The 20196-nt window shown below is 40.4% G+C and overlaps 1 protein-coding gene across 3 annotated transcripts; it reads right to left on the bottom strand.

Annotated features, from left to right (window-relative positions):
- Positions 1 to 784: 784 nt before the first annotated feature.
- On the bottom strand, positions 785 to 19978 carry Skic8 (SKI8 subunit of superkiller complex). Of its 3 annotated transcripts, none has more exons than XM_027923503.2 (11): positions 19928 to 19978; positions 16788 to 16838; positions 16096 to 16123; positions 14042 to 14147; positions 13382 to 13554; positions 7799 to 7947; positions 7474 to 7567; positions 6338 to 6431; positions 3758 to 3850; positions 2961 to 3039; positions 785 to 1073 (listed from the first exon to the last, which is right to left on the bottom strand). In XM_027923503.2, exons 2-11 carry the CDS (start codon positions 16797 to 16799, stop codon positions 984 to 986), a joined length of 918 nt encoding a protein of 305 aa, XP_027779304.1. In that variant the 5' UTR covers positions 16800 to 16838; positions 19928 to 19978; the 3' UTR covers positions 785 to 983. The 3 variants fall into 3 exon arrangements, with proteins under 3 accessions (XP_027779304.1, XP_027779302.1, XP_027779308.1); XM_027923501.2 differs by having other exon boundaries at positions 19858 to 19945; XM_027923507.3 differs by lacking the exon at positions 19928 to 19978 and adding an exon at positions 19630 to 19763.
- Between the last annotated feature and the right edge of the window lie 218 nt (positions 19979 to 20196).

The following is a 20196-nucleotide window of genomic DNA, read 5'->3' as shown; positions in this document are numbered from 1 at the left end:
GAGCAGACCTCTGAAGGCCCTGGGGAGGACATGTAGGCAGAGGAAATGGCAAAGACAATATGATTATGGGAGGGTGAGCATGGTAGAGGCAGGAGATCGAGCAGGGGCCCATGAATAAAGAGCACAGGTTTCATTCCGAAAATAGGGAGCAGGGAGGAGTGGAGGAAAAGTGCATGGCTTCACAGGCACATGAAGATATGATCAATAAAAAGTAACAGGCATCAGCATGTTAGCTACTTAAACTTTCCCCATTAACATGCAGAGCAAGTCTCAAGCAGACTGCTGAAGAGAAAAGCCTGGTACTCGGAGGCGAGCCCTGAGGCAGCAACAGAGTTCAGGTATATGGGCACAGTCTGGAGCCTAGGCACTGCAAACACAACAAGAACACAGCCTGTCTTCTGACACCTACTGGCAAGCTATAGACTTCTCTGAAATTAATAGGAAGAAGGGGGGGCGGGGCAAGGGGCATTTTGAATATACCAAACAGAAGGATCCCCAGGTAGGTAAAACCATAGACTGTTCCCATCCAGTCAGACAACCTGTGTCTTTCAGACCCCACTTAACATAGAGCAGCTTCTTTAGGACATCATGTGGGAGCGCACTGCTATGTACCTCTCCACATCAGTGGATCCCCCTGGAAGACAGGCCTGCACTTCTAGGCTGTTAATGCAGTAAGTGCCCGTACCTCTCCAGACACAGGTATTCACTTGCATTTAACAATGCTAGTTCTGCTCACTGTTCTCTGGTGACAAGGTAAATGAAAAAAGAGGTTCACAAACATGGGTGTTTTGCATTAAGAATGCTTTATTTATGTTAAAGTATGAACAATATTTCCAATAAAACAGGAAAATTTTATACTGTATCTACAAAATTTAAGTCTTTGCTATAATATATGCTATATTTCTTTCAAATGTGCCTAAAAAGGAATGTCATGATCAATCTATACATTCTCTTTGCAGCATTAGTCCTGTAGACATTGGGGTTTAAATTGGACAATCATAGATGTGAATTTCCTGGTCATCTCCAACAGACACAATTTTTGAGCCATTTCCATTGTATTTCACTCCCCAGACCTGTAAGTTACAAAAAAAGAAAAAAGAAAGTTCTAATGCTTTTATTCTTTCTGAAGAATGTTAAGGAATGCACATCTTTACTTACTTTCCACTATTCTGAGTCCAGAGAATGAAGCCTTTTCTTTATCTAGGCACCATCATCTGGCTGCAATTTAATTATCATTCCTCTCCCCTCTCCTACATCAGAAAATTTTATTTATAAATACTAACCAAAATAACTTACAGTCCTTTCAATGATTCAGAATCCAGGGATAATCTAATGCCACAAAAATGGAACCCATAGCAACAGACATTTATGTTCTAGAAGTAAAAGGCCCCACAACCTCCCCAAAATTATTGCCTACAGGGAAAACTGTAAACTGCTTCTCACCTACCTCCTGTGCTCCAAACCGCCCTGGGACACTAATTCTCACTTGTTATTAGAGACCCAGGAACTGGACAACATGACCTTGTACACCATTGATTTTATTTACTATGTGTTGAATTAACGGCTTCACACCTCCTCCCCAGACAGAATTGATGTGGCTAGAGTTTCTCTCATCAGGAATAACTTTCTAATGGCAATTCTGGATAGTCAGGCTGTCACCCTAGCCTTGAGTTGGGTGTCTAGCCCTGATTTTAGTGTGGAGACTGGCCACATGATTGCCTCACTCCCACTCCAAACACTTTTCCTCTGCAACAGTACCACACCAACCCACACACACAAGGGAACACAAGGTAGATTTAATCTTTAAGTAAAATGTTCAAATCCAGGACTGGACTATCAAGATTCAATCTACTCAACTTTGGAAACAATTTTAAGTATAAAATTACATGTACAATTATGTTAAGTTGTATTCTAAAAGGAGAAATCTAGAAGGATCATCTAAAACATTCAAAAACATTCAAAGTATATTAAATAAATATATTAAAAACCATCTTTATATTCCTATGAACACATTTTTTTATGCTAACTGGTTCCCCTAGACCCTTCTACTAAGTGGTTGGGACAGCAGCTTTGGCCTCACCTAGGATCTTGTTAGAAATGCAGAGTCTCAGGCCCATGCCAGACCTGCTGAATTAAATCTGTATTTTAAGCAGATGCCTAGAGTATTCATGTGCACAATTAAGATAGAGCAGTGGTTGGGCCCAGTGGTGCATGCTTATAATCCTAGTTACTTGGGTGATTAAGGCAGGAGGATCCAAAGTTTAAGACCAGGCTAGGCAACATAGTGAGACCCTGTCTCTAAAAAAAAAAAAAGTATTGCACTAGAATACCTTTATATATATATTTAGTTTTAGGTGGACACAATATCTTTATTTTATTTTTATGTGGTGCTGAGGATTGAACCCAGTGCCCTACACATGCCAGATGAGAGCACGCTATCACTTGAACCACATTTCCAGCCCCTACCTTTAGCATTTTATATTCACCTTGGCAAAAATAAAGATGGACACTCTTTTTAAAGATTGAAACAAAAAGCACTTTGACTAAAGGAAAACAACTAAGAATTTCCAGTTTCTACTACATAAAAATGAACAAATAAAATCACACCTAGAACAGTTGCAGAAACAACAGATGATGACTATGTTTAAGTAATGGAAGCTCCTGAAGAAGGTCTTTCGTGAGCTAGTTGGTCATGGCCAGGAGATACCCAAAAGAAAACTCCATGCTCGCCACAGGCACTTGCCACTACAATTTCAAAGAAGGTCATGTAGCCAGACTCCTGTATTCTGGTTATGCCGAGGATGCCTCCGCCCCAAACTGACATGACAGGGACATGGCTAGATGGGTGCTAGAACCTAACATTCGCAACTCAGTAAGGTTAGAAAAGAAAACTTTGGCCCAGGGGTCAAACAATACCAGTCATCTAAAGACAAAGGAATTGAGATGCTAATTATACATACCTGATCCTGGTGATCGAAGAAGGTATGAACACAAGTCCTCGTTCCAACATCCCAAACTTTTACGCTTTTGTCAGATGAACTATTTTTAAAAAATGAACATCAGTATTAGCAGTTTCAGACAGGTTTGAAGTTAAAAGGAACTTGACCCAAAATCCCACATTCCTTCACTGACTCATACTCTTCTATTTTCAGAAGCCACCCCCCCTCAATGCAGGACATGGACAGGGTCTCAGCATCACTGGGTGGGTGGCTCTCCTCACAGGGCAGTCCATTCTCTCAAAATTCTGATCTGCCTGGCCTTCCTATCAAGTGCTGTCATCAGGAATCTCAGGCATATCCACCTATTTCTGGATGTGAGGGAGGCCTGTTAAAGCTTCAAAACAAGGGTGTTCTGGATACCTCTGCAAATGCCTTGAAGCTGTACAATCCCTTTAAGCTGCCCACCTCACACTTTTCAACCATCCTGGTCACCCTCAGTGTGAACACCACTGGAGTCTATAAGCACAATATTTTACAAACAATTTTACATATTTTAAGTTACCGTTTGAACACAGATACACCTCAGAGTAGGTGAGACCCTAGATTTACAAGAAAAATCTAAGTTTAATTATTCAATTATTTGTTCCGGCTAAGGACAACTACCTTCATTACTTAAATAAAAACTTTAAAAACTGCAGAAAATAAAGGCAACTTGAAAAACAAGAGGATCATACAGTCTTCAAATTTTATGGCAACCTGTGAAGAAAGACGGTCTTCACCTTCCTACCATTTTAGAAACTGCTAAGAATCATAAATACCTGGAAACAAAGTGAGTGTCATCAGGACAAAATGCGACGTTCAACACCCAGGAAGCATGGCCACTCAGTGTGCCAGCCAAGTTGGCATGTTGTCTGAAATGGGAAAAATTTTTTAAAAAGTGCAGATGTTAATTTTTAGGATATAATCACTGAAGTGGAAAATATATTAATTCTGCTCATTGAATTGGAATGACCACATTACTACATCAAAATTTCCTTTTTTAAGCTGAATGAGGTGGTTCGTGCCTATAATCTCAGTGACTAGGGAGGGTGAAGCAGGAGGAAGGCAAGTGCAAGGTCTGGGATGGTAAAGTACCTCCAGGTTCAGTCCCCAAAACCACACACACACTCAAAATCCCTTTTCAATGAAGTGGCATCATGCACCACTGAGTTAAAAACCACCCTACAGAGGCTCTGCAAGCCAACTCCAAGCTGAGGAAAGAGGTGAGTAAGCTACCATAGGACAGTGGCAGGGCTGGTCCCTTCCTGCCTATACCAAGACCCTTTCCACAAGAGGCCACCCAGGTATCAAGATGTACTCTTTATAACAAATGTGGCTGAGCAGACCATTTTTAACCTAACCAAGAACAAGACAGGTCTAATACTACAGCCATTTTTACTTTTAAAAATGAAACCAAGGGTTGGGGGTATAACTCTGGTAGAATGCTTGCCCGCCATGTGCAAGGCCCTGGGTTCAATCCCAGGACAGGAAAAAAAAAAAACAAAAACAAAAAACAAGTACCAGGCATGCTAGTACATGCCTGTAATTTCAGCAATTTGGGAGGCCAAGGCAGGAAGATCACAAATTTGAAGACAGTCCAGCCAAATTCGCAAGACCCTGTTTTGAAAAAAAGGCCGAGTCGGGGTGGGCTGGGAATGTAGCTCAGTGGTAGACCACTTAACCTAGTGCATGCAAAGCCCAGGTTTCAATCCCCAGTATCAACAAAAAGATGAAAAACATGAAACCAAATCACCTATGTCAGGAGAACAACTCTAAGGCCTGAGGTCAGCAGTTTCACCCTTGGAAAGAGACCTTAGTTGGCTATCAGCAAAAGCAACCTCAGGGCATGCAATGGGACCATAGAGGGTAAAAACTTCTGGGTCAGGCTGTGGTTGTGGCTCAGCGGCAGTGGCAAAGCGCCTGCCTCACATGTGAGGCACTGGGTTCGATCCTCAGCACCACATAAAAATAAAGATATTTAAAAAAAAAAAAAAAAAATCCTACATGATCTGGGCTTCTTTAAAAAAAAAAAAAAAAGAAACCAAAAAAACTTCTGGGTCTTCATTCAGTATCACTGTCTTGGCAAATCACCACCTCAGCCTGGATTCCTCAACAAAATAGGGACATGAGGCTGAGCTACTACCACACCAGTTGTTGGGAGGATCAATACAACAGCAGCACTAAAAGTCATATAGTCAGAAGCTAAAGGAATTGCTATTTATGCTGGCTCTGCTAAGAACCAAGCATAACTTTAGAGAGACCTCTTCTCTGGACACTAGTACCCTCAGTAAGTTCTAATGCTAAAAGCTGTATTCCTATTCAACAACTTTCTTTTTTCTTTTTTTTGCCAGATGTAGGCTAGAAGGAACAGTGTCACTACCCTCAAGTTAAACTCTTGAAAACCTCTCACAGGCCCAATACAGTACATGCCCACAGATAATCAGGGATATGGTGCCTGCAGGTACGATAGATGCTTGCAGTAGATTGCAAAGTCACATTTGGGGAGCAAGGAACCAGAAGCACAGAGGGAGAGCTGATCATAATACCAAGTCACAGTAACAAGGACACACAGTGAACACATTGCAGTATAGGATATATGTCAGTGGGGACTGAGGATGATGGAAGAAAACATCAGTCTCACAGTGTCAGAGCCATGAACTGAAGAGAAAGATTAACTCACTTCTATACTGGCAGTCAAGACGAAAAGTCTCCCACTTAGACCATCAGTGTGATGGTTTATAAACTGCCAGCTCCTTAACTAGGACACCAAAATGTCTGCAGCTGGAGAACTGATGTGCTATAATTTTTGAACTGTCACACTAGACCAGCTAAAGCCCAGGGCTCCTTTGTCTTAACTGCATACTAATCTACTCAAAAGAATTTAAATCTGTGAGCCAAGGGGCTGAAGTTGTAGCTCATTGGTAGAGCACTTGCCTAACACGCACGCATAAGGCACCAGGGTTTGATCCTCAGCACCACATTAAAACAAACAAATAAAACAAAGGTATTGTGTCCATCCACAATAAAAAACTATACTAAAACAAACACACAAACAAACAAACACCTGTGAGCCAAAAAACAAACAAACAAAAACCCTCCTCAAAAAACAAAAAAATCCTGGCTACATGAGAAAAAGTAGCAATCTAATCTTACCAGGTATCCTATGCACATTTTCCTCCATGTAGCCCTTGAGGACATATGTATGCTAAGCTCAAAGACTGGGAAGACCAGGAATCTAATATGACCTGAGCACGTCCCTACTAGGACCAGGAGAGGGAGCAGCACACTCCCAGGAGGCTCCCCCTTAAGCAGACACTGGTGTTAAGTGAGACACCTTTAGTCTTGACATGATAACTTACACATCGTATATCTTGATGTAGCCATCATCTGAAGCAGTGACAAGGAGCTGAGAGTCCGGGGAAAAGGTCAAGGAGCGGATGGGCATAGCGTGGCCTGAAATTCACAAAGGCCCTTGTCAATCTGGTGAAGCAGTGCCGCCTCATACAGCTTCCCACTGACTATGCCCCTTTCATTGACCACTAGTAACCGAACTGGAATTGCCCTGGTGCTTTGATTAGAGAAAGAAAGGTACTGACTGGGCCCTTCCTCCCCAAGTTCTTGAAACATCCACATCTCTAGCCTCTCCCCTGGAGACATTTCTCCTTAGTTTCCTTCTCTGACCAATTGGGCCTCAACATTACACTGCTTTAAAAAACTCCTCGGCCTAAAAATATGGCCAAACATGGAAATATGCATTGCTTCTGATTTTTAAGGTTGAACAAATAACATGTTATTTTCCTACCAAATCTTTTGTTGTAGGGCAAAGGATAAATTGAGGAGATAATATACCCACTTGCTTAAAATTCAAAATAATACAAAAGAACATTTCATAAAATCTCCCTCCTACCCCACCCCATTCTTTGGCTACCCAGTCGTATTCCCCAGAGTCTACCAATGTGAAGAGTGGGCATAATACTTTTATCTACTATCAAATTATCAACAAAAAGAAGTTATCTTCCAATGACAAAGTTCTTTAGAACCCAAAATGTCAGAAACAAGACATTCATATGGCTGGGGTATATCAACACATAAATTAAAAGTAAGCTAATTCATCAAAACAAGCACTTATCACTGTCACAAGAACTAAAATGTCTAGGTTAAAACTATAATGACAAGTCTAAAACTTTGAGTTTTCCAACTGAGTTTTAAATATTTTGTAAATCTAATGCCCATTTGCCATTTAACAGCATCTTTAAAAAATATTTATTTACTTATTTAGTTAGTTAATTAGTTGTAGATGGACACAATACCTTTACTTTATTTATTTATTTTTATGTGGTGCTGAGGATTGAACCCAGAGCCTCGCAGGTGCTAGGAGAGCACTCCACTACTGAGCCATAACCCCAGCCCCATTTAACAGCATTTTAATGAAAGAATAATATTTCCTTTGTGATCTGATAATCCAGTCTGCACAAAATAAGATGATAAGCCATACCTTCCAGCGTATGCAGAAGTTTTCCAGTTGCAATATCAAAAATATTGATGATTCCGTCGATAGCTCCACTAGCCAGATATTTTCCATCAGGACTCTGTTCAGAGTACATACAGAGAAAGGAGCACTGTAAGATTCCATGTTGTTAATCTACCCTTCTGAACACAAGCAAATCTCTTGCTGGCTACATGTCTAACTGGCTGGCAAACCACACCAGCAAGATATAGCTGCCTGACAAGACCAGTGCAGAATCTGTGCCAAGGACGACAAGCTGGAAGAGTGTAAACTTAAAGAACCAGAAAGAGAAAAAAGAGCAATGTTTCCTTACATATGCAATACTAAGAATGAATTTTCCTCTCGTGTCCAAAGAATATTCTTTTTTCCCACTTTCCACACCAAAAATGTTCACTTTTCCCACATGAGTTCCTGTGGCCAGATACTGGGAATCAGGAGAAAAGGCCAAAGTCCAGGCATCCACTGAAGAGAAAAAGGAAGACAAAAAAAAAAAAAAAAAAAAATGAGAAAAGATTTGACTTTAACTTGAAAAACTAAGGGGTGATCAAATGTTTTTAAATTAGAGAAACAGTGTCCTGATTCAGAAAACCATGTGTTTTTTGTTTTTTTTTAGAGGGGGACTTCACCACCAAGTTACATGCCCAGCCCTTTTTATTTTTTACTTTGAGATAGGGTCTAAGATGCTAGGGTTTTTGCTGTGTTGCTAAGGCTGGCCTTGAACTTGTGATCCTCCTGAGTGCTAGGCATGTGCTACTGTGTCCAGCATAAAACTATGTTGTAAAGATGCTAATTCTTGGGGCTGGGATTGTGGCTCAGCGGTAGAGCGCTCGCCTAGCACAGGCGGGACCCGGGTTCAATTCTCAGCACTATGTAAAAATAAAGGCATTGTGTTGTGTCCATCTACACCTAAAAAATAAATATTAAAAAAAAAAAAAAGATGCTAATTCTTTACCAAGTTTAAATTTAGTTTAAGGCTTCTTAAATTTTTAATAAAAATCAATAGGGCAATATCAACAGATGTGGAGAAACCAGAATTCTTATACAATGGTGGGAAGGTAAAATGACAGCCACTTTGAAATCCAGTTTGACAGTTTCGTAACTGAAAACAAACACTTAACATAATACTCAGCATTTCTACTTGTAGGCAGCTACTCAAGAGAAATGAAAGCACATGTCCACACCAAGACTTGTACACTCATGTTCATAGCAGCATTATTCTTAATAGCACAAACTGGAAACAATCCAAATGTCTATCAACTGGTGAATGGATAAACAAAATGTGGTACATCTTTATAATGGAACATGTCTTGGCAATAAAAAGGAACACATCCATGCTACACCATGGATGAACTTCAAAAACTTTATGCTAAAGAAACAGTGAAGATATATAAGAATAACATTCTACTTAAATGAAATTTTTCAAAAAGGTAAAACCATGGAAACAGAAAGCAAATTGGTAGTTACCTAAAGCTGAGGGTAGAGGCATGGACTGACTATAAGTGGACATAAAGGAACTTTTTTGGGCACCAAGGTTCTAAAACTGCACAACTACAGAAATCCACTCTCTGAACTACACATTTAAAGTGGTAAATTTCGTGGTGCAATTACACAGGTGAAATTTTACCTAAATTAAGCTGTGAAAAAATGAAGACATACCAGAATGCAATATGATGAAATATTTACCACAAATTAACAGAGACTGAAGAACCACTAGAGAAATCAATTAGTTTTGAAGTTACACTACACATCTCAGTTAAACCTTAAGAATTCAATCCAAATAATAAATGCTGAAGAGGTGTAGGGAAAAGATACACTTGTACACATTTGGTGGGACTGCAGATTAGTACAACCACTCTGGAAAGCAGTGAGGAGATTCCTCAAAAAACTAGAAATGGCACGGTCATATGACCCAGTTATCCCATTTAATCCAAGAAAAAATCAGTGTGCTATACAGCCACCTGAATGTTTATAGCAGCATAATTCACAATAGCCAAATTATGAAACCAGTCCAGATGCCCATCAACAGAAGAATGGATTAAGAAAATGTGGGATATTACCCAATGGAATTTTACTTAGCCATAAAGAAGAATGAAATTATAGCATTTGCTGATAAATGAATGGAGAACAACACAAGACAGTCTCAGAAAAATCAATTGAATATTTTCTCTGATATGTGGAAGTTACAGCAACAAAGGGAAAGGAGGAGGGGAAGACTGGATATCACAAAGATATAGGGAAGACTGATGGAGAGAGAAAGGGAGATGGAAAGGGAGGAAAGAGTTGAGAAAGGGGAGGAAAAAATGAATGAATTTAACAAAATCATATTATGTGCACATATAAACGTACCACAGGTAATTTCATCTTTATGTATAAGTAGAATGAACCAAACAAAAATAAAAATAAATAAATGAGCAAAAGGAAGATCAGTAGATAGAGGAAGGAGAATGGGGAGGGCAGGGATTAAAATCAAATTCCATACATGTATGATTTTGTCAAAATGAACCCAACCACTATGTAGAACTAAATGCTCTAATTTAAAAAAATAATAATTTGGTTCAAGCATTACTGAGCCACAGCAATGTGGGAGGTCTCCAGACTCATGTGGAGCCTGGATAAGCACAAGTGCTATGTGTTTCCATCTGGACCACTGCTGGCATTTTAGCATTTATTTTTCCAACTACACGGGCATCTCTGCCCTTCAAAGGCAATCCTAAAGAGCTTTGGGAACTGGGTCAAGGCCTACAGGCCAAGAAACAGTCTGGTTTCCACTGCCTGCCTGGGTCACTTTTCCCATCCCAGTCTTACATGGGAACACCCACCCGTGAAGTTGGGTCCCTTCCCAGGAAGAATGCTTATAAAGGAAATGGTTCCTTCTCAAGCCACCTTCCTTACATGTCGGGTGAGGTAAGCTCCCTTACCCTTTACTTAGCTCATAGGCCAGCAAAGGAGGAAAGGCCTCTGTGAGCTTGTCTCTTGGTGGACAAAGGCTTTTAGACCAGATGTGTCGCCACATTCTAGAGTGTTTTTTAAATAAAATTCCTTGAAATTTTCCATATATACATCCAAAGTAATAAAAAATCATTCATTTGACTTGATTACTTATGTTTCATTCAAAAACAAAATTTACTTCAAAAGTACTCAATTAGCCAAGACCTGAAAAAACTTTTATAATCAACCTCTCAAAGAGCTTCCTTCCTGCACCAACTCCCCCCCAACCCCTACCCTTTTGTAGTGTGGTGTTTGGTGTGTGTGTGTGTGTGGTGCTGGGAATCAGACGCAGGGCCTTGCTAGGTGAGTGCTCTGCCACTGTGCCTCATCCCCAACCTAAATAGGCTGCTTTTTACTATGTATTTTTATTCCTAAGTGATAGTGGCATTTAGTCTAAAAAGACTATACTTTCTTTTTCTTTCCACATGTGGAGGCAATCTGATGCAAAAAAAAAAGGCTTGAGAGACCTCTGTGTCATCAAGTCTTTGCCAGCTCCTGTATAACATTAATAGAGTCGAGCTCATTTCAGACTGTTTTCTTATTCCTATTATAATTAGCTGCTTATAGGAAAGACGGCTAATAGAAAATCTAATTTTTGTCTCTCAAAGCTTAATAAAATGATTCTTCTAAACTATTTTTACATTTCCCTATTCACTATTTTGCAATACACAAATCTTACTACCAAATGTCTTCAAAATAGAAGGAACAATTTTTATTCCTCAATCAAACCTTGTATTGAACTTTAATTGATTTATTTGATTTTATTGAACTTTTAATTGATAAAAGATTGAACTTTAATATGTTTAGAATCAATGTTTATTTCAATCAATGTTTATTTCTACCTCCTCACTCAAAGAGTTGCTTTTCTTCACCAGTAGTGGGAATTGTGAATGTCTGATGTTGAGGGGCCTCTGTTCTTCCTCAAGGTCAGTGGCTAGAAAGCTATGGCTTGGTGGAGTACCAAATGCAGGGTCTACCCCTTCAGCTTTGCTTTTTCTACTTCCTCATTATGTTCTTCAGGATAATGAATTTTATCTCTTCTCTTTTTTTGTTCTTTTTGTGGGGGCTCACATTTTTCATGCACATTTTCAAAATAGATATATCCTAAGTGTCCCTTTTCCCTATATTCATTGGACCTAGACTTATCAAAGGAGTTGGTCCTTCAAATGAATTCAGCTGCTTTTTAGTCAACAGCAATACCAGCTTTTGTTACTTGGCCAGATAAATATTTGTTGTTAAATGCCTTGGTATAGTTTTATTCAGATTCCTATTTAAAAAGAAAGCAAACCAAACCCTTTATTCTTTTCAGCATCTTCATAACAGTAACCTTTATTTTTTATTATTATTATTTATTTGGTACTGGGGATTTAACCCAGGGGCACTTTACCATTGAGCTATATCCCCAGACCTTTTGCTTTTTGAGACAGAGTCTCATTAAGTTGTTTAGGGCCTCACTGAGTTGCTGAAGCTGGCCTTGAACTCACAAGCCTGTCTTAGCCTCCCAAGCCACTGAGATTACAGGTGTGTGCCACTGCAATCAGGCTTACAACAGCAATATTTAGAACCTTGCAGCCCTTGGAAAATATTTGTACTGTTTGTCAGGGAGGGCAAGCTGGATACATATGCCATCCTTTTACTTGGAAGCAAGGTAGCACTCATTTCTTCAGCTGCAATATGAACATGGTCACAACCACCATGCAGTGACCGGTGTCATGTCTTGTGGGAAGCACAGGTGCTCACAATGAAAAGGCATCATCTTCTCTTAAGATGCTTCTTATATTCAGTCCAAATAGACTCTGCAGGATGATCTGGGAATCCAAGGTCTCTAAGTAACATTAAGTAGGGTAAGGGCCCACACAAAGACAAGACAACCATCTGGGAAGTCAGAGACTTTGGGTTGCTTTTTCCAAATATATATTCCAGTCCACACACTCTGAAAACTAATTCAGTGGACCCAAAACAGGCACTGGGCATGCAAAGCACCAACAGCAAGAATCAGAGACAAGAAATATTGCTTCTGAAGGAAAACACACTCAGTTTTCAAATCATCTAGTCTTCTTACAAACTCTGGGATCTTCATTCTTTCCGATATAGAAGCAGCCTACAGTGGCTACTTAGCAAACCCACTGGGGAATCATGCCATTGAAACCTAAGCAGTTCTTCTATAAACAACCCACAAAGGGGAGTGCCAGAGACATGGCAAGCTATCTGCACCTCCAGCAGTCACCAGCCACTGAAAGCAGAACAAGCTATGCTGGTGAATGCCAGGCAGACATTTATGAGTTAATAGGAGGCGGAAGCTAAAGGGAATCCTGAAATGTCATAATGCTTATTCCACAGTGATCCAGCCCGCTGAAACCATCTATTATCATCAACTTTGATAATGTTTATCAAGGTTGTTATGCTGTCCCACAGTATTTAAAAATATATATATATATATCGACAAATTTGCTTCTTAAAAAGTTTCATTTCTATCACATACTGGAAACCAGGTACACCATTATATAAACTAATGAGAACACAGCGCTGTGTTTCTAGGCTTCTACAAGGCAGAATATGGCAAATAGAGAAACACCAGACCATCCAAATATGAGTCTAGAATCATAAACCAGCAATTCTGAAACCCAAAACATTCTGAAAACTATGACTTTCTTTCCTTAGTACCAAAATTCATTTGGCAGTAAAGCCTGTTTTTCTCAGTATAAATACTCACATTTAGTTGCAGTGATATTCATGTTTGAGGGCCCTTTCCACCCCACTGAGGGCATTACATAATGTACAGTTCATAACCCATAGCCCTCTCAAATGTGAAAAATTCTGAATTTTAAGTACATCTATCCCTAAAGGATAGGAATAATGAAAAGGGACTGTGGACCTCTGTTATTTCCCCTAAATGTAAAATTCTTACCAGGTCCTGCATCTATGGACTTTATCTGTTTGCCATTTTCCAAGTCCCAGAGACGAATATGAGCATCAAGAGAGCTGGATGCAGCAATGGGCAGGGTGTGGCTGATGTCCACAGACACCACCCCCAGCTGATGTCCCTCCAGGCTCCACTGTAGGTCCAGCCTCTCATCACGCCTTCAGTGGGGACAGAGAAATGGATTTCTTCACACACAAGACACGGTACCTGGCATCTGAAATTCTGGATCCCTGTGACTATGCATTATCAATGGTCAATGAAATACAGAACCACAGAATACCAAATGCAGTCAGGTTTTTAGTTTGGGGTTTTTGTTTGTTTGTTTGTTTGTTTAATAGGGCTTTAGTACCAAATAGGAAAATAAGTAGGAAAAAATAAGCTTATTTTTTCTGTTTTATGGTAGCTGTTTTATGCTACCATGTTGCTATTGCTTTCTTGCCTAGAAAAAAGCTAACACTTCCCTAATTGCAAATTGGGAGCCTAGAAGCAAAAGCTTTACCCCTATGGTTTTTTTCACATTTAATCAGTGCATTTTAATTGTACATAATGGTGGGATTTGCATATTCATACATGCAAGCAATATAACAATATAATTTGTTTTGCCTCTAATTTTCTAAGGCTATATGTTAGGGGAAGAGTACTTACCATTTCCAGACCTTTACCAGGTCATCCAGAGATCCTGTGACCACTGTTTCAGAGTTTTCCTTTTTATTTGTCCCCCAAGCAACTGACCAAATGGCATCATCATGGGCTAGAATAGAAAGTGCTTTGTTTAAAAAGTTTCCATGCATGCAACTTCTAAATTTAATGTGATAAAAGGAGCTATAATACTGTAGTTCTGAGATTATATCCACTTCTATCTGCTTTACTGTTTCATAAGGCACTTTCCCATAAAACTTTTTTTGGAGTTGTAGGGACACATATGAAAACTGGAGGTTCTGAAGGATCACTTGCCCTGAACTACAAGTTTACCAGGTGTGAAGGCAGAACCAGAACAATCCAGGTCTTCAGACTCCAAATTAAACATCCTTTTCATTAGCATGCTGTCCTACATACAGCAACTGGAATGGCTTACAGTTATTTAAATAAGTAAAGACAGTGAGGAACATCCCCACTCCTTAAAAAAGGCCTAAACTTGATATGAGGTACTCCCCCAACTTTCAGTACTGGAGGATTTAACTCGGGGGTGCTTACCGCTAAGCTACATCCCCAGCCATTTTTATTTTTTTTGAGAAAAGGCTCTTGCTAAATTCCTGAGGCTGGCCTGAAACTTGCAATCCTCCTGCTTCAGTCACCCAAATTACTGGGATCACAGGTGTGTGCCACTGTGCCTGGCTTCTGAGATACATATTAATGATCTTCAGAAACTAGTGAGCAGTTCAACTGTAGACATTATAGGTCTAAAAACAAATGAGCTGTCTTTTACCATGAATGTCTCTGTCATGCTTAATAACCCAGTTATTACATTAATCCTTTTATAAATGTTGTCTCACTCACAACAGCCCTATGAAATAAGTACTTTTAAAACCATCCTCACTATAGACACAAGCAATTAGAGGCTTAGAGAAGCCTAGGAGCTCATCCAAAGTTATAAAGCTAAAAAGGGGCACAGCTAAGACTCAAACCCAATCTATTAACCGAAGTTCACCTTAAATCTAAGTCTGTAAGCTGCACACCTAATGGGCCACATTGTTGGGCTTGCAGACAGGGTATGGGTACATAAATGTGACAAGTGCAGATGGAGGCTTTATCCATGTCTGGTAGCAATTCCCCAGGGTCATCTTCCCAAAACATGACTACAAGGGCATTAAACTGAAACAGGTATTTGAGTTACAGAGTCAGGACTTTATAATCCCCCACTTGACCCTCACCAGTTAGCTTGCCACCTGGATGGCATTAGCTCCATACAAAGTGGCTGACTGGCATGCCCAACAAACAACTAATTACCTAAACTAGCTAGGAAGAAAGCTTTTGGCTCAAACTTCAAAATAATTAATATCACCTTCTTTAAGAGAGAGGAGCTTTTATTTGGCATCCCACAAATCCCTGAGCCTTTCCCTAACTCATCTAAGCTATGAGAAAAGAGACATGTGACTAGTTCATGAATAAACATTGTTCCCTTTTCAGGAATAAGACCTGTATGGGAGCTAGGGTCCCAGAATGTACTTATGACCTGCCTCCCACTCCCATTCCCATCGCTGCCACAGCCGCATAGCCCCAACCTTCCCCATACACTCCAGGGACCTTGACAGAAATTCATCTCACTGCTTGAGTCTGCACTTCTAAGTGGAGGACCCTGTATAGAGACCCCAAGGCAAATTCTGAGTTCAGGGTCAGGTTTCAAATCCACCTCTGAAGCTGAGTGGGCACTAACAGAGTTCTGAGTCTCCCGGTAATTCTTTCTCCCACACTGGCAGCTGGGAAGTTCAGAGTTCCATTCTCCTCAAGTGGGAGCGCTTTCCTCAGCCTAGAGTTCTCCAGTCTATCACTAGACTCCTGCTGCTTTTTTAAAAATGTAATTATTCAGCTTTGTTTGTTTCTAAGTATATTTGTTCTTGGCTGCCTCTGTCAATTCCTTTGCATGTGAATATACCTGGAAACTGCATGCCTGGTTGGCATGACAGAATCTTAAACCAGGGAGAAACCATTTTTCACAAATGAATTTGCTTAAACAGGCAGGCTCTCACTGAATTGCTTACCTTGTTCTTGTTTGAAGAGAATACTGTACTAAAAAAGAACAGAGGCCACATTAAATGGATGGTCAGATTTCAGATATCCCGCATTCCCTCCCTATTCCCCCCCACCTCCCGAAAGCAGATGCAGTGACTAGTGCCAGCTACTCCTTCTCCTGTGGCCCTGACCACTTGCAATCTTCCTGATTCTTGCTCATGCAATATTTGTATAGTCATATGAGAAAAAAAATGAGCCCAAAGGAACTGATATTCTTCCCTCCCTTACTGCCACCCCCCAATAACAGGTGACCAATAAATTATGTTTTCATTTTCTGCTCTGATCACCAGGAAGCTCAGTCTGATTTGTAGCTTAATTTTGCAGTTGAATAAGACCATAAAACCTGCGTAACCTGTTACCTTTGTCCATAATCTTAGTTTCTTCTGTTTCATCTTCTGTTTTGATCTGTTTCTATGTATGAAATCGTTTAAGTTTCTTCAATGCCTCTTTAAACTACAGTAAATGCTTAAATAAACCAATTCTGCTCTTACTAGTGCATTTTACTAGTGCTGCCTAATTCTATGGTGACTAGGTGCTCAGGGTCACCCAGCTCTTTAGGAACAGGTCAAGAATTAGATGCTAGTTTCCTGACTACCAACCTATTGGGCTTGAACTTGCTGAGTAGACTAACTGATATTCTTTCCCTCAACATAGGCCTTACCTGGTTGGTCATTTCCTTAACCAGGGATGAAGGGCCAAAGGCCAGACAGCTCTGTGGAAACAACACCAGGGTTTTAGTAAGGTGAAGTAGGGGATCATCAGGACAAAAAGGGTTACAGGAGGTTCCTCTTCACCAAGGCAATAAAGTAACCCTTTGCTATGGAGTTCCTCTGACACCTTTCTTTGGATCCCTGGAGATCCCTTCCTTCTCCCAGGGACTCAACTAACACCTACCCCCATCCTATAGATTCTTTTCCCTAAGTTTAACTGTAGAGGGTGACCAGTCTGTGTCCTTTGCTAACCTTTTGAGAAACAAAACCAAAATAAATTTTAAACTTTATCCAACTCAGCAAGCAAACATGAAGGAGTCCAAAGATAGCAAAGTTCTTACAGTCCAGGCAGGTCTCAATAAAAAATGCCTATAAGAGTCTATAGGCAACTAGCAGCTCGGGAAGCTAAGGCAGGAGGATCACAAGTTCAAAGCCAGCCTCAGCAACTTAATAAGGTCCTAAACCTCAGTGAGACCATGTCTCTAAATCAAATACAAAAAAGGGGGGGAGGGGAGCTGGGGATGTGCCTCAATGATTAAGTGTCCCTGAGTTCAATCCCCTCTGCCAAAAAAAAAAAAAAAAGCCTATAGGCATTTAAGTATGAACAGAGATGAAGGGAAATATGTGTCTCCTCAAACTCATCCAACTCTTCAAGGACTTAGCTTAGCTAAACACAGACCTAACTTACTTTAAGTAAATTTAATTTCACAGGGTACTTTAAGGGTTCTTAATATCTTTGTGCACTAAAGATCCCCTAGCAGTCTTGTAAAGCCTATATACTGCTTCTCTGGATGTTTTTAAATACATGAAAAAACAAAGAACTAGAATTAATGTGGGGGTAAGCTCAGTAGAGCACTTGCATAGCATGCTTAAGGCCCTGAGTCTAAATGGCACTTCAGAAAATGAAAAATGAAAGGAAAACAAATATGGTGCATATTCAATATTCACAGCAGTTATGTTCTAAAAAGTCACTGCAAACAATAAATTAGCTAACAGTAAACTACTGCTCCTTAAGAAACACAAGGGTTACCTTTCTGGAAGCCTCTGGACACATCTTTGTTAACTGATCAACATGTAACTATGTTTTTAATGTGTAGTTCTGTTTAAAGGCACCTTATTGAATATATATTAGAATTCATTAATCTTGACCTCATGCCCAAACAAAGCTTATTTAACAAACATTATTTTTACATTAAACACATCACAACCTTTTTGCACTTAGGAACTTGGTCATTTCAGTACAATGCTCCAGGCTACTTTAGATATGGGATCACCACCACCAACAACAACAAAAACCACAAAAATGTGAAAAGTATGGCACCAAAGACTGCAAAAAGGACACTTGTTTACAGCATGAAGCTGAAACAAAAAGGCAAAGTGTCAGTTGAGACCTGTCCATCAGATGACTCAAATTTTTTACCACCTTGCACAATGTCCTCCGAAGACTACGAAAGCCTTGCAAGGATTTCCTTTAGGGTTACAAATAAATTTTAGCAAGCAGACAAATTCACAAGTACAGAACCCAGGCATGACAGCATGTTGAAATATAATTTAATAAAAATAAAAAACTAAATATAAGATAGCATAACATATATGCTTTTTTATTAACACATTACATAACGAGATCTAGCAGCAAGTCTAATAACTACCATAATTTCAAAGTGTGATGAACTTTAGCAATAGCTTGATAAGAAAGTATATGTAATTTCTATTCACAAAAAAGGTCACACTGAGAATACTATGGTTTGTTGCCTACATCTGTAATGGAAGAAAATGCCAAATTTCAGTCAGAGGTTAAGGAATGAAGTGCGCAATTTTTCTTCTCAAATTCATGGCCCCCTCAATTTTATCCACAGACAGCTTAAGAGACCACACAGCTAAAATATAAAGTTCAGTTTACTTGCTTTAAATTTGAAAACCCAAAAAAGGCTACCAAAGGCTTTCCAAGAATAACCACCAAAAAAAAAAAAAAAAAAGTGATTTAAAAATAATCCCTGCCAACAGAGATCTTAATCAGGTGGGCAGCGTTTTATTCAATTGTGACCCAAGGAAAGGCTCTTGCTGGGTAGAAAGAAAGAACCCAAATAAATCTTGCTAAAACAAAAAGCATGCAACCTCTGCTTGAGCACCAGCCCTAGGCCCAGTGAAACACAAGCTTGTTGTCTTCCCTGCTGTCCAAGCCTCACATGAAACAAAAGAGAAACATTAACAAGAGAGGTAGGAAGTCTTGCAGAAAGCCAACTTCCAAAAAGCCAGCCTGGCCAAGATAAGGTGTGATTCTGTCAATGAATGTACATTTGAGGATATAATATGAATCAGGTCCCTGTTTTAAGTTCTACACAAGGGATCATCTCACTGAACCCTCATAAACCCATTTAGTGGGCATTCTTATTATCAGCTCTATTTTCCTGATAAGAAAAGTGAGGTTTACAGAGGTTAAGGAAGTTTTCCTACACCAAAAGGCAGAATCAAGCTATACAGAAGAAGCTACCAAGATACAACACTTTTTTTTTTTTAACTCCAGTATCTTATCTCATGACAGATCATTTCAGGGTTGGAGATTGCGGTTTTTGCCACGATCTCTTCAGGAAAGTTTCCCCTAATTTTCCCATGCGGATATTCATTGCTCCAAAAGCATTACTCGTGCCTCTATTAAGGCATTCAGGCACGTCAATTATCCACCATACAATACGATATGTAAAGAATAAATCCAGCCTCTGCTTGTAGCTGTCCAATCCCTAAGAGCGTGGCCCAATACTACAAAACTTCAATTAAGACAGTTCTTCCACCTACGGAAAAATTACTTCCTCCTCAGAGAAGCTGGTCCTAATGTCAGGGCTGCACAGAACATTCTCAGGATGCAAGATGAGGCCACTTGAGGGCCTTCTCTCTCCCCTTGATCCCCATACACCGCAGGTTACCGGGGTAAATGGAGCCACGGGAGCCATCCACAGGTCCCACTCCGTGGAGCATCCCTGAACAAACCAGCTTAGAGGCAGCCTCTTGCCGGCTCTCGCTCACCGGTCCTACGGTTCCAGCTGTCTCTGGCCCCAACAGCCACCAGCCCCCACAGCCTCGAGGACCAACTCACCGGCAGCTCGGCTCCGCTGCACGTTTGACGTCAGGCTTGGCGTGACCGCGGCGCACCGAGATGAGCTAATGAAGGGGAGGAGCGGGGCATCTTGCCGACCCCGCCCCAGGGCTCGCGTGCACACCGCAGCGCCCTCTGCAGTCGCGGGGCGGCGCCTCTGGGGGAACGCGGAAGAGGGTGGGCGGGGAGAGAAGCCAAGACCCGCAGTTCACCAGAGCCGTGGAGGCTGGGAAGCTGCTCCTAGGAGCGTAGGTTCTTAGTTTCTGGCA

The sequence above is a fragment of the Marmota flaviventris genome, chromosome 2, assembly GCF_047511675.1.
Source record: "Marmota flaviventris isolate mMarFla1 chromosome 2, mMarFla1.hap1, whole genome shotgun sequence".
NCBI lineage: Eukaryota > Metazoa > Chordata > Mammalia > Rodentia > Sciuridae > Marmota > Marmota flaviventris.
The sequence above is the reverse complement of the archived record's forward strand: the minus strand, read 5'-3'. Positions and strand labels throughout refer to the sequence as shown.

Excerpts from the sequence above, each read along its gene's own strand:
- Skic8 (XM_027923503.2), bottom strand. Across the intron at positions 14,148-16,095 it reads TCTCTTCAAACAAGAACAAG|CCCATGATGATGCCATTTGG; the intron begins GTAAGCAATTCA and ends TTTCTATTCTAG. Across the intron at positions 1,074-2,960 it reads TCTTCGATCACCAGGATCAG|GTCTGGGGAGTGAAATACAA; the intron begins GTATGTATAATT and ends TGTAACTTACAG.